We start from the raw sequence: 15,179 nt of genomic DNA, 5'->3' as shown, positions 1-15,179 counted from the left end.
AAACTCAGTCCGCAACAATATGTTTAAAACTAAATATACAAATGAATATGTGCATTTGATGTAATTTCTACATTTTTAAAGTACAATAAGTCTGTGGGTTCTTTTTAATAAAATCATTATGCTGTTGCTAATAAATGATGAGTATTTCTCGTAGTAGTTTTGCTGATGGTCTAGTCTGGTTGATACGTGGTGAGTTTCTGCTTCATGCAGGCGTTGAGACTTTAAACGTGATCGTAGGTCTGAATGTTCTGTAGATGTGACAAAGACTGCTCACATAAAGACGGGGAGCCAAACACACACTCACACGCTGCAGTGAGTGACGGGCAGCGGGTTTTACGTTATTACAATCCCTGCGCGATTCACTCACCTTACTGGCCGTGCCTCCCCCCGGCTTTCTTCCTCTAACATCCCGTCCCCGCAACTGCGCGCTCTTTCTCAGAGACGGGAGCGCACAGTTTTAGGCACGTCAATTCACAGGTTTCCGGCTGGTACAGACTCTGTGAAATAATAGAAAATAGTAACTGATAGTGCTGGAGTAGATTTTGTTCTCCAAGCACCACTACTACTGCGCGCCTCTGGCATCGCATCGCGCCAGACAAGGACTGGTCTAATGAAAAAAAAAAAAAGTATAATTAAAGATTTGTCTGCGAGCCACATGTGACCATCAAAAGAGCCATATATGGCTCGCGAGCCATAGGTTCCCGACCCCTGCCTTACTGTCTTCCAAACCTCATTATTGTTAGTTATTCAGATCTACCATCTTTCTTGAATGCCAAACACTTATCTCACCTGCTGTTAACCCCTGGACATCTATTGATGCAAATATGGATCAAACTACTTTTTCGTTGCTGGATCTACATTCCCGTTGTCACAGCGTTGATGACTTGGATTAGTGTGTATGAGAGGAAATGCACAAAAAACGTAACTGACACAATAGTTAATGAAAAATAGAAAAGGTAACCAGGGTTTATAACTAAGAAGCCACAGGGAGGCCCAACTCTGGGTCTCCCTGTGCCGGTCGCCAGCCCAGATAAAATACAGGGTTGTGTCAGGGCACCCAGCTTAAAAATCCCTGCCAAGCCACCTGTGCATATTGGTGAAAACTGATTCGCTGTGGTGACCTCTTAACCCTTGTGCTATCATAGTTGACCCCACCCTTACATTGACGTGTTCTCCCTACCATGACAAAGGTGGATAAAGGTGGAAAGATTTCATGTAATCCATGGACACCAGTGAAGATCACAAATCATTGAAGAAAAAAGGTTCAGCACACTGTCTAGTGGGTCTAGATGACCCAACTCCCAATGTTAAAGTGCCTAGGAAAGCACAAGAGTTACAGGCATATCTTGAAGGTGAACAACAATTACACATTTAGGTCTAGTTTAAGAAATCATGTCTTACAATTTTCTTCTTACAATTAGAACTCTTAAGGCTATTTCTCTTACCCCATTGGCAGAATTTTTGCATATTTTAAAACATTTTCTTTTTAAGAATTTTTTTACTTTTTGTGGGGGGCATGTTTTTGCAGTCTACATAACAATAAAGATAAAAAAATTAAACTAAAACTGTGGAAGCTTTATTTTCAGCTTAAATGAGAAAGACACTTGTGCCCATTAAAAAAAAATGCTACAGACGGAATCTCACATCTTTGTTTATTAAGTCTTGTAAATGGTTAGAGCTGGTGTACAGGGTATGATGATCTATACATATCTTCATTTCAGAACAATTCTGTTTAAAAGGCTCATATACATTTTCACGTTTGTTTATCCTCTTTCCAGGACAATACAAAGGAAAAGAAAAACAAATGGTCATAGATACAAAGCCTCTACATTCCCCATGATGTGGGCGTCAGCCTATGCTAGATAATCATTTAAGAACATCCATAACGACTCTATGAGGGTGCATAGCATTCTAAATAAATATATTTTGTCATATTATACATATTTTTTTAATAAAAACATTTTTTGTGCATGTGCGCAGTTGCATTCCTTAGGATAGAGTAATATGATATTGCGTTTACATTGTCATGTATCCATTCTAAAGGAGTATAGGTGATCTTTATTCTTTGTAACAGGTTTAATTGTACAATACTCTTTAAAATACGAGATCGTCGATTTCCCCTTTTTCTTCAGTCTCATGCTTGGTAGAACATCTGCTCTCCTTCTTTCTGATCTGACGAGGTTTGGAACCAAACATACTCATGCACGCACACATCTAAACCCGATTTCACAGACGGTGTTTATAAATGCTGGAAACTGATTTTTAGGGTTATTTCTTTTTTAAATTCATGGTTGACTATCAAACTTCTAGGTAAACCTAATCTTCCTGCTAAGTAAGGAGAAAACAATGTAAAATCAAAGTTATGATCCTAAAAGTTGCAAAATTGATGATAACCAAAATATTCAATAGTAAAAAAACATTATATAATAAAACTTTATCAATCTAGTGAGAATAGATTCTTTTTGATATAGTGTTATCTTTTATTTTTCCCATAAAGTTGACAAAACAGGTTTTTTTTCTTCATTGCTAAGCATCAGCTATGGCAATTTAAGATTCATTACCATAGCAACAGTGTTGCTTATCAGAGGATGCTTTGGACATCAGGGAAACAACTCAAATCTGATTCCGGAAACACGTCCTAAGAGTCAGACTTTGCAATCAAATTGTAAAAGTCTAGAATTTGAATCCAGATGTTTGCAGCATCTTCAAAAAAAACTTTATTAGGATTTTATCATTTTTATCCTCCAATTTCACTGTTGTGCTCCCACAGATAAGGGAAGCAGTTCCAAATCAGGTTGAGGTCACAAAACAGGTCACTGTGGATTTTGTTTGATCATTTACAAATGTCAAATACCCTGGGTATGCCAATTCTTTTGCGGTTTGTATTTGTGAATGTCTTTTTTTTTGCTGCTGAAGATAAGACAATGTCCCTAATTGTGGGATGAATAAAGTTTATCTAATCTCAAAATCACATGATCTGATGAAAATATTTAGATAATCTCTAAATGTTTGCTGCCAAAAACATTGCTGTGGGTAGGTGATGCCATATTCTTGAGCATAATTTCCATTATTGAAAACTGATTATAACTGTCTTAAGGATTATTACTTGACTAAAATGTCCTAAACGTACACAGTTTGGTAAACTAGGTCAGTATCTGTTCCGCATCTCATCTCAAGGCTTTGTAAACCGGACATTCACGTCAGCAGCACAGATGATTAGGTAAGAGTGAGTCAAAATAAATCCATAAAACGAAAGAGGAACTTTCAAAATAAAACTTTCAAAAATGACAGAAATCTTTTAGAACACACTGAAAGACAATGAATCTTTTTTCTTTAATTAATCAGAATAAATTTGACACAAGAGCAAGAAACAGCAGGAGGCTCCTGGCACACTCTGCACCTTATAGGTCTTTTCTGAATCAGAGCCCAAACACACAGAGTCACTCATGCACCCCCACCCCTGATGCCACACTGTAAAGCCCCCCCTCTGAGACATGTGCCACACCGTTCTTCAAAGTCAAGCCTATTTTTGTTTCTGACAGAGCAGAACTGAAAACCTGAGTGGAGAATGTGATGTCAAAAAGCCATGTGCTTTTATCGGATGATGCGCACAGACAAAATGTGTGCATTCGTTTCTAACTGCTGTGTTCGTTCAGTTAGCGTTACTCGTTTAGGTAACAGCATTTACAGTACTCATGGGATGTTTGTGTGCTACTGTGATACAACCTGTACAAAATGCTGCCGTCAGGTTCCTGCATAAAGTGTTGATAGTGAAAGCTTCACAGAAATGGGTTTTTAAAATGTGAGAAAAAAACTTTTGAAAAAAATGTATTTCGGATGGTTTCACGTCAAGGACAGCGCTGAAACTTCTTAATGCACAATATATAGCTTTAAATGAACATAATTATGTTTGTTTTTTTTTTAATATTTTTGCTACGTAAGTGCTGAGAAAAGGAATAGGAAACAACAGCAAAATGTCCGGACTTTTCGTGCTACAGCAAAATCATTTGGTCTTGCATCAGCTGAAGAATTGGCCAACGTGCCTCCAGATGGACCATCTGTCTTTATGGATGAGTTTATTCCTTCACAACATTGATTTTTCAAGTCTTTACACAGCCTAAACCCCAACTTTCATGCCATCTTTTTGTTTATTGCTGCCACTCAACTATCGGATAAGGAAATGGTCATTTATCCATGGTTATATATCTATATATAATATGTTTGTCCAGCCAGTTCACGAGTCTGGGGTCAGTGTTGATGAGACAATCACAGTGCTTCCTACAAGTCAGAAATCTTCCGATGTCTCCTTCAAACTCAATTCTTCATGTTTTCTCCACCTACTTGTCTTTTTTCTCTTTTCCCTTAAAGTACGACCAAAAATTGGACAGTGAGGAGCTGCGAAGAACACAAAAGCAGCAGAATCCAGTGTTGGAGGTGGTGGTGGCTCTAGGCTACTGGAGAGAAAAGAAGGGAAGAACTTTGAAAGGTCTCAATTACGTACAACAAAATACGGGATTTGTGTCAAAGAGCTGCAGCTTAACACAATCGAAGTAGCTTTAGCGTAGAAAAACATTCCCAAAATCTTGAAAACACATTTCCTCCTGAACACAAGAGGGGTGACAGAGATTCCCTAGAGTCGGAAGAAGTTCAAAAACCGAAGTGGACAGGTCTGAAGACACAAACAAACAAGAAGCGAGCTGGCACACTGGGGGAAAAAAAAAGTCAAACAAACCAAACAGTTGAACACGTAGATGAGAATTTTTAAGCGAGGAGCGCAGTGGCTTTCTCATTCTGGTGCTGAGCAGGCCGTGACATCACATGGACAGCAAGCCAATCATGGGGCGGGGCTCAAAGCCAGAAGCAGGAAACACATGCGGTAGAGATTTACGCACACACACACACACTGATACATGTCCAAATAGCATAGAGTGCATATATCACATTAAGAATATAAGGAAAAGGTCCAGAGAAAGAAGCATTGGAAAGCTCAGCGGCGGCCTTGCTCTTAACGGAACCATCCTCTGTGGGATTATTTTTGGCTGTAGGGTTATAGGACTGACCACTCCACCGGGGGAGGGGGGTCCTTAAAAAAGACTTGTGGCCAGCTTTCATACTTCAGTTTGTAGATAATGACATTTCAAAAGGTCAAAGGGCATGCACCAGCAGTTATCATGCGATTACTGTTCACAGGAAGCACTTTGTTGCTTTTTTTTGTTGTTGTACCAACATTATAATTTTTTTTATATAAAAACAAATCATGCCTTAGTTCACTTTATACTTTTTTCTTTACAAATATTATAAAACTACAAGTTGAACTTTTCTTGTTTTTTTTGTCATCTTTTTTTTTTGTAACGCTCCACGGTCACAGGCCAAGGATGATTCTGTTTGGGTTTTTTTTTCCGATCAGGGTCTTCTCCGTCATCTTCATCACCCCGCCGGTCATTTTCCTCTCCTGTCTGGTCGTGTTTTTGTGGAGGAGGGTTTGGCAGTGGCTTTCTTGTCCTACAAAACAGAGGGAAAACAACGCTGAAATCCTAACAAAGTCCACATTTCTTTATTCTAAAAGTGAAAATGAAAAAAAAAAAAAGAAGAATTAACCATGCTTCCAGAAAACGTTGTGCCGCTGTGTAAAATGTGGAGGGAGGAAATCATGGAAAATAATATTTTTAAAGGGTACCAGTCTTAAAGCTACATTCACACCGAATTCGGCAACGGGCGTTCAAGCGACCACTTTCAATGAAAAGTCTATGTAAACGTGCATCGATGCGCGTTTTGGACTTCCACATTCACAACTCTTGCGTTTTTGCGTATATATGCACATTTGAAAGACCATTTTCAGGCTTCACATACCAATTGCACGGCAATTGAACACGCATTGAAAGTTTAACCAGGTTGAACTTTGACAAATCAGGGACACAGATTTGGTAGTGAGGTTTGGATGGCGTCCCTTTTCAATGTATAGAAGTGCCAACCATTTGAATATGCCATAAAAGCATGTTCAATGAATAATGAAAGTATACAAAGTATGGAAAGAACATCTGCAGGAAGACCAGAGGACTTTGCTCACTTTAACTATTATTTGATCTATTCTAAAAGTTTTCCCAGTAGACTTTTAGTTATGATTATGCCTTTTTTTTAGCCAAAATCCATAGTCGTCTTTTTAGGACATATTTTCTGCAAAGCGGCAGGAGTTCATTAGAAATTGGCCCGGATATAACCCTCCACTGATATTTCATAATTTTTACTAGCTTACAGCCGCTCACTCAGTTTTGAACCAGATGCCAGCTTCTGATCCATTATGATTTAAAATTGCAGTTTTACTTTTTCTTTAGGACGTTGCTAAATTAAAATCCCTAAATGACCTAATTTTCAGAAAGAAAAGTAAGGGAAATAAGTAAAACAGTATTTTTTTATATTTACTTACAAAAAAAGTATTTAAAATTCTTCAAAGCAATTTGTTTTATACCATTTCACACAGCAACCAACCTTTTTGCAAACAGGGTTGTAAAAATGTTTTTTTTTTTTTTAGGACAAATTGAAGCAGAGGAGCTTGTAAGTGAACATTAGGCTCTTCAAGGGTCCAATAGGTCACCACACAGGGATCTACCCAAGCACTGGTAGCACAGTGCTTGTTGTGTGTCCCATACCTGAAAGACTGGGTGGTATGTGTGTTTCAGTGTTTAACTCTCCGCAGACTGGAGCGCTGCACTGACTGAACACCCTTTCTCACATCCACCCCCACCTGGAGCAAGGAGGGCAGCAGGAGGGAAGGAAACAACACTTGGACCAGTTAACTGATTAAATGGATTTAGAGCAGGAAACTAACTATGGCTCACTTACAGATTGCTTAATCTCAAAATTTAGTGGCCAATCAAATCAAGAGCTAACGTGTTAGGTTTGATGTCTTTTGTAACATTTTAGTTTTCTTAAGCTACGTTCACACCGCCCTCTGCAACACATGTTCAAGTGACCACTTCCAATGAAAGTCTACTAAAAAGGCCAACCATTTAAAATTGATTTTGGAGGAGAAATTAGTAATTGCGGTTTGTGCCCAGCCAAATTACAAGACACCTAGTCTTTCATTTATCGGAATAGAGCTGTGAAACAAAAACCCTGGAGCAAGATTCACCAGATTTACACTGCTTTGACATTTCGCACCTGGCCTCTTCCAACTGTGAGTACAGGCGCTAGTGTCTGGTAGCATTAGGCCTGTGTGAACACCAGACGCTGAAGCGCGTTCTTGAACACAGCGCACATGCCCGGTGTGTATGTAGCATAAGACTGCAGATTTTGTCTGAGTCATAGTTGGTTTGTTGTCATATCTGGAGTTAAAAACAGAGTGCATGTGTTTATATTGTGGGTGGACTCAGAAAACATAACATAAACACACCTGACGCACCTTTTTAGACAGAGCATTCCCACGCTCTTCAGCAAACTGAACCTCAGCAGAAAAGTCCTCCTTCAACTCTCTCTGTGAGAGAAAGAGAGATCACATGAAGACTCAAAAAGATGTTTGAACTCATCAACAAGTCTGTGATCTAAAATGCTCAACAAAAAAAATCAATCTGTCTGGGTCTGTGGCTTGATCCAAACAATCAATCATCTTTCTGATGATTGTTAATCTGTTAAGTGACTCTGAAACTGTTGCTGATCAATCAAATTGAACGTTTCGAGGTTCCAATTTGATCACTGTGAAAAGATAAACGGAATGGATAAAGATGTTGTCCCTCCAGGTGCAGGAAGCGACAGGCTGCAACCTGACCTGGTCCCGCCTCTGTTCCTGCTCCCAAGCTCGCTGGCCTGCTTCCTGATGAGAGAAGCCCTGCCCCCTGTCAAAAGGCTGTGTGCCCCGCAGGAGGCGTCTAGGCAGCGCGTAAAAGTAACCCGTGTCACACACCGGGGTCAACAGCGCCTCTTGGGCCGCGTGCAAGCCTGGAATGCTGCTTTCACGTTCAGCTGATACCGAGCCCATCCAGCCCTGCAGGGAGTCCGTGTCAGGTAAGTAGGGCTGAAATGCTCCTCCTCCCACCAACCTTCAACAGAGAGGAGAAAAAGTAAAGTGTGGGAAAGGGAAAAACATTGGATTTGAACCCGTTTCAAGCACTCGTACCGGTTGTCTCCATTGTGTTCTGTTGACAGACTTGGACCACTCATCTCACTTCCGTGGGTGTACACCTGTTGGCCTGAAACAAGAGAAACCCTGTCCACTGAGCCCAGCCCTGGTCCCTGAGTTCCTTTTCGTCCTGCTCCCACCGCCTCCCCTCTCCTGGCGTCCGACCTCTGACCTCCCAGCTGCCCATTTTGATTGACCTTGGGCACGGCGCCACTGGCCCTCGCTCTGTCCCTTTCTGCCAGTGCGCTCGCTGGCTCATGTGGTGCCTCCTCCTCCTCAACCTCCCCTTCATCCTCCTCCTCCTCCTCCTCTTCTTCCAACTCCATAATGGAACCGCTGGCACCGCTAGCACCACTGCTTGGGCGGCCCAGGCTGCAGGGTAGGGAGAGCGTGGCCCCCTCTGAGTCATCCGCCCGACTGCTGCCCTCCAGAGAAGAGTCCTCCACAGTCACTAGTGAAGGGCTGACCCCTGCTGGCCACACCTGAACATCAGACATCTCCATCAAAGTGTCCTCCTCTGTGGTGGCGATGGGCGCACACTCCAGGCTGGAGACTTCCTGCCAATAGGGCTCCACGCCCAGTGGAGACTGCAAACTGTACTGCAGGGAAGCGGGAGAAAGAAGCTCCTCCTGTACCAGCCCATAACCTGCAGGGAAAAGAGGGGCAAGAGAGGAGAAAAAACTAACAACAAGCAAGCACAGCCATGGGGAGGAAGGGGGCTGCCTACAAGGAAACAGTGGGAATCAGCCATGTCCCAATAAACAAAGACACCAACTATTTGGTTCATTCATTTCTTTAAGGGTAGGAAAAATACTTTAAGTTTAGTGCATCACACATTGTGATGAACTGAAAGTTTGGACAACAGGAGTTTTAAAGGTGGAATTTACTTCTGACATGTTAAGATAATATTTTGACAGTCAATATTAAGGCTTCTTTACATCTCGTGATGGTGCGGCCAACATTATCAGGAAAAGCCAACTGTAAACAGAACTGCAAATGGAAACACAGATTATCTGTTCTTAAAGACTCTGATGAAAATGGTGTCAAAAAATGCCGTTTAAAAAGAGCATATTTGTGACATAGAAAATACGCTTGGCAGGCTACAACGCTCTGCTCCCTTCTGATGCACTCGCTTGTAGAAGACTAGATCCATGTGCGTCTTTGTTTTACTCGTCAAGTTGTGTAGGGCTCTAAGCTTGCAGAGAACTCTCAGTTATGGGTGATGGGAAGAGGAGGCAGGGTTGCTCTGCACCAACTCTATCCACAACTCTTGAGGCAAATTTCTAATGAACTTTCTGCCCTGCAGAAACCCTGTCCTAAAAAACAAAACAGGTTTCAACGCGGTTCACCTTTTATGGTCTTAATGTTTTTCAGTAAAATTGTATACGTGTGTATGTTTTTTTTTAACAGTGCTCTGTGTTCTGATTGGCTGGGACCTTTTCAATCAATCTCCTATGAGCCGTGCCTCCTGTGCAAATCTGTACAGATCTCCAAACCTTCATAAACCCTTCTTCGCATCGGGATCTTTTTTTTCACTCAATAAATCTATACATATTTTTCAACAAATGTTTGAACTGTTTGAGTTTAAACAAGAGAGAAACGTTTTCATGTCTGTCTAAGAAAAATGCATAAATTTTGTTGTGAGGAGTTTTACTGCCTTAAAATCCTTAATCCTATTTTACCAATTTCTTTTATTGCGGGTTATTTTTAGATAAATGATAAATGTGCAAACACTGTTTTCATAATTAAAATACCACTGGGAACGCTTTTAAAATGGATCAAAAGATAATTAGAATGGATGTTTAGATCAATTCTGAATATTAAGGGATTTAAACATACAGCTTTACAAGATTTCACTTTATAAGATGCTGAGGACTGGAATTTTTCATTTAAATGTACTGTAATTTTTAATCTGAACAGAAATAATTAAATTGATTTTTTCTAAAACTCCTGTAAATGAACTAATATCCTTTGTCATTTTGACACATTTCTCACTGCATGATCATTGATGCAAAGAATAAAATATAGGTCTTTTTTTTGGGACACGGCATGTGTACTGTGAAGGAATAGAGGTGCGTCATACTTTTTGTGAAGGGAACGATGCAGGGATCTGTTGACTACTACTTAAAAAAGTGACATTTTCACAAGATATCCCTCCTCCCCCCCAAAAAAAAAAAAAAAGGAAACACAGTTATATATCATTTGTAGGACTTGATGTTATAAAAATAAAATGTAATACTATTATTATCTTATAATGTTGAAGAGCATCCATAAATGTTACAAATGCATATGAACATGAACTATTATATTAAAATAGTAAGAAAATTTACATTTTGTCACCAATTTTTAAATTTGATGAATTAGGAATAATGTTCAGGGCTGTGATAACTGAAAGATTGATAATATAAGTTACTCAGGATGACATCTGAAGACAGAAGCCCTCTTTGTGGCTATAAAACTGTATTGAAGACACAATGAAATTACATAGCAGTGTCAGCATAGACATGTTAAAAAGTTATGGTGTAAAAAATCTCCAAGCCAAAAAAGCAAATCTATTACACATTTCGTTTGTTTATGAGACACTATGTGTAATATTTGCATTTCTGTTAGAGGAAATTATGACAGAATGCACCTTTGTTTATTGCTAGATGAAATCTAAATAGTGACCCAAACTTCAGACACTGTAAAATGCAAAGAAGTGTTTCTACTAGTTTAGCAGAAGGAAAATAATTTTGTTTAGCAAATAAAAGTAAAACTCTTTTTAGATTGTCTGTCTGTACCCCCTCTAAGCCCCTTTGTCCCTTTATGTTTTGGGACAAACCTTCACGATACACCATAATATTCTGTGCTACCGTGCCTTAGCGTAAAAGTTGACAGCCACAAAAGGAGGAATTCATGGATCTTTCCCAAAATCAATTTAGTGGAAGATGTAGACAGAGATTGTCAATATAGATCACTCATTCAAATCACCAACAGAAACTGAAAGATTTAAGTTGTCAGCGATGAGTGCAAAGGATCTTATGTGGTTCCATGTAACAGATGGTCAACTGTAGCTTAAGCTATGGTCACATATACAACTACTACCGGGCGATGGGGAGGCATCTGCAAAATCTTCGAGATTTCATGCAACTGATTTTTTTGAAAATCCTTGGAGTGATCATGAATGGCCATCAACCAGGCCGAAATCGGCCGACAGCTGGTCGTCCTGCAGCACCTCTGATTGAACGATGTGTAAATGTCTCTGGCTGGTGGGCGTCTGTAACAAGTCTCACCGGACGCCAGTCGCCCGGTAGCCTGGGGGTATAGACCGTATATGTTATTTTTACCCAAGCAAATTCATGGTGCTTTTATTTTGGTAATTTAAAATATATTTTTTCTTATAGGGAACAGTCAACATTGTCTGATTTCCACAACAAAATCATTTTCAGTCTCCACTGCTCTAGAGTCCAGTGGCGGCGTGCTTTACACCACTGGATCCGACACTTTACATTGCACTTGGTGATGTGTGGCTTGAATGCAGCTGCTCGGTCATGGAAACCCATTCCATGAAGCTCTCTGCGTTCTGTACTTAGACTAATCTGAAGGTCACATGAAGTTTGGAGCTCTGTAGCAATTGGCGTGCATAAAGTTGGTGACTTCTTTGGACTCTGTGTCTGCCGGAGCTTATCACGGCCACTTGTGGCCGAAGGCAACTTCTGGTTGTGCTGTAGCAAACAAGATTGGGTGTCATTGTAAATGTCTAGTGATGTCAGATTGTGTTTTTGTAACGTGTTACTAACAAGGTTGTGAGTTGGCATAACTCACAACCTTTTGTTTTAGCAGTATCAGTCTGTTTTTTCACGTGTTGCAAACGAGTTTGGGAGTTATACGTTTTGTGACTACGCTAAAGCTTCTAATGTAGCTAAGGTGTAGCATGTCACAAACGAGTTTTAGAGTTACTGGCTGACTGACTTGTCTCTGAGTCTTTGCTCTCGCTTAATGGGCCTTATAAACTGGTGCGCCCTATAGTGAGGAAAATGCAGTACACATTTTTCACATTTTTGCTTTCATCAGTCATTAACTAATAGAGAAACAAGAGACGCGAGGCACAGGCTGGTAGGTAATTTAAATAAACCTTAGATAAACTAACATGCTCTTACAAGATAGAAACCTTTTACTGTAACAATCTGATCAATCTGAGGTCAGTAATAACTTTTGCATTCATATGATAAACTGTGGGGGTGTAGCAATTAATCAATGAATTGATTTATATTCCTAAGATCAAGTCTATCAGAGCTGATACCACACATGTGATGGAGCAAAAACTGATCAATCCATCATTTCAGGCCAATGTGTGGAACCACTTTAAATTTAGCAAAGACATGTGACCATACAGTGTGGTAGAATGTTCTACTAACGGGTTATTTTAATGGGGAAAAACAACAGTGGGCTGAAATTTAGGAAACTGAAATGTATTAATTCTGGTTTACTTGTTTGATTGTACACATATTTAATTTACAGTTCATTATCTTGAAGCAATCCAAGAAATCTGCAAAACTCCACCTGCACTGTTCAGTACCCATTGATCTCTGCATCACAGTGGTTAAAGGATCGATTTCAGGTCAGTGAATCGGATCAAATCGGATTGTTTGAAAAGAACCAATATAGATAAATCAAATTGGCAACCGAAGGTTATGATGTGAATCGAATTGTTGGTAATTGCACCCCTTTCAAAACACTTTCAAATCTTGAATTTTGAAATTGTCTGTCAACATCTCCACACTGAACCTTTTTATCCATGACTCAGAATCCCCATGTGGATGAAATATCTCTTTACTTTGCAATTCCATTGAGTTTGAGAGTTTTTCTGTGTGGTAAAGCAAGTGTGTGTGTTTCTGGGATGGTACAGGGAATGGATGGTGAGGTGTTGTTGGAATGAGGCGAACAGGATGGGATGAGGATGAGGCAGGGTGAGAGTCTGAATGGGGTTTGTTGAGTCTGGGTAAATTCTTCCCCTGTTTTAAAAAGTTCAACTCCTATGTTTTCTTAACAGAACACCACACACAAACACACATGGGTGTCAAAGTCACATCACATGGTGAACCATATACTAAGTCCACAAAATCAGAAAGAAAAAAAAACAATCACACTTTTTAACACAGTACACAGACACACACCCACACACTATCACCTCCACAACAACACACAAATGTAGAAAAATGAAACACCCAAACTAATACACAAACACACCTCACAGCAATATCACTGCTGGCAGATAAAGTTCAGACCCTGGCCGTGAGTCTGTCTCAATGAGCTATGAGGTCATTCAAAGACCGACTCTGATGAGGGGCTGTAAACTAGCAAGAGAATGTGTAAACAGAGAGCTCTCAGCAACAATGAGTGGAAGTAGGGGGTTGGCTTGCTTTGCACCAACCGTCCCGCCCAAAATTTAGAGGCGGATTTGTAATGATGTACTGCTGCTCTGCAGAAACAGAGGGTTGGACTGGGACTTTAAATTTTTAAAAAGATTTGTAAAAAATAAAAAAAAATAAAAAGGCAAACAGATCATCTTTAGATCCAGGATTTAACCTCTGAATGATTGACATCCCAGCAGCCCCACACTGAACTTTACCTGTGACTCAGCAGAACGTGGGTTACAATGTGGTATTAAAAACATTTACTTCACAGGAGCAGAAGATAAAACACATGTTTGTTAATAGAGCTTAAAACACAGAACTCAAATCCACCCACAGAACATTTGTACACTGTGAAGAGAAATTGAAATTTTTTAAGCATGCCATGCACATATTAATAACTGGCAAGCCTCATTTGTCGTTTCCTCATAAAAAAAAACAACAAAAAAAAAAACTTCATTCACACAATACTATCCTGGGTGGATATTTGACACTTTTTTGTACGGTAGAGATAAAAAGATTCACTTTTTTATGATAGTAACTATACACTTTTCAGATTTTTCTGAGTCTCGGGCGCGATGTACACATTTGAGCACACAACCAAACAGATCCAATAACAGCAAAGCATGCAACATGCATGTGCACAAACAGTAAAACACAAACTGAGCTGGATTTAAAGAGGAGGAGAGGGTTCCCACTCCATTGAATGAGGGAGGAGCGCAGGGAAACAAGATGACAAGAGAAGAGGAGGCCCAGAGGTCAACATGAGGTCTTATGAGGTCAGAGGTCGGACAGGAAGAGCTGTGAGGAAGAAGAGCAAGGGGGGAGGGGGAGGAGGAGGAGGAGCAGGTAGGCTGGGCAGCAGATATGATGTGGCACAAGTTTGGAGGAAAAAGACAGAAAGCTGGAGAGAAACCAGAGAATTAAGAGAAAATTTCCAGACGGCTGGAACATTGTAGGTACCCAACAACGCCTGCTGTCAGTCAAACCAGGTATGTGAAATTTTCTCTTGTTCTCAAGAAGAACGACACAGAAAGAAAGCTAGAGAGAAAGAAGTAGAGCACAAGGTATGAAGGCCCAGAACACACCATCATCTGTCTACCTTTGGACACCTGTATCCATCCCAGACACACACAGGTATGTGCACAAACACACACACACCTGTGTTTGTGTGTGTACACATAGACCACTGCACATATTCCCACATGTTATCTGACTGTAGTCATCCGAGGAAAATATTAAAGATTGATGATCACATTAACTGTTTCCTTAAAAAATGAAATAATCCTGTGATAAAAGCTGGGAATGTCCTGATTCTTACGTTCAAAGCTGAAGTTCCAAGAGTGAAAAAAGTGCGGCTTAAATAAAACAATTTGTGCCCCAGTAAGGAAAGCACAGAGGCGGTGTTAGTGCATGCTGATGATGGCTGGGTTCACGGTGGAACATGGGGTCCACAGACCTCAGAGACATCATTTGAGACTCATCATCCTCAGTATGCTCATGTCAACAAACCACCATGCAGCCCCAGTTCCGCTGAACTTACCCCTTCTGAAAAACGGGGCTCTAATAACTCGTGGCTTGTGCACGAGGCACGATGGCCTTGTGTCCGTGTTCTCTTGCGGGGCAACAGAAACAAGGTGAAATGGCCGTTACCCACATTCAAAGATCGTAGG

General features: G+C 40.4%; 1 protein-coding gene across 9 annotated transcripts in view; it reads right to left on the bottom strand.

Annotated features, from left to right (window-relative positions):
- Nucleotides 1–1,635: 1,635 nt before the first annotated feature.
- Nucleotides 1,636–15,179, bottom strand: part of LOC101157380 (ankyrin-1) — a 75,852-nt gene continuing 62,308 nt past the window's right edge. For 3 of the 9 annotated variants that reach the window (XM_023960469.1, XM_023960474.1, XM_023960472.1), the window contains 6 exons: nt 15,050–15,121; nt 8,111–8,759; nt 7,898–8,033; nt 7,391–7,471; nt 6,648–6,742; nt 1,636–5,502 (listed from right to left, as the gene is read on the bottom strand). In XM_023960469.1, coding sequence (XP_023816237.1) covers nt 6,674–6,742; nt 7,391–7,471; nt 7,898–8,033; nt 8,111–8,759; nt 15,050–15,121 — 1,007 coding nt within the window. In that variant the 3' untranslated portion in view covers nt 1,636–5,502; nt 6,648–6,673. The remainder of the gene's footprint in view (nt 5,503–6,647; nt 6,743–7,390; nt 7,472–7,897; nt 8,034–8,110; nt 8,760–15,049; nt 15,122–15,179) is intronic. The other 6 variants (XM_023960475.1, XM_023960477.1, XM_023960471.1 and 3 more) reach the window with 5 other exon arrangements.

This window comes from Oryzias latipes, chromosome 12 (genome assembly GCF_002234675.1).
Source record: "Oryzias latipes chromosome 12, ASM223467v1".
NCBI classification, from domain to species: Eukaryota; Metazoa; Chordata; class Actinopteri; order Beloniformes; family Adrianichthyidae; genus Oryzias; species Oryzias latipes.
The sequence above is the reverse complement of the archived record's forward strand: the minus strand, read 5'-3'. Positions and strand labels throughout refer to the sequence as shown.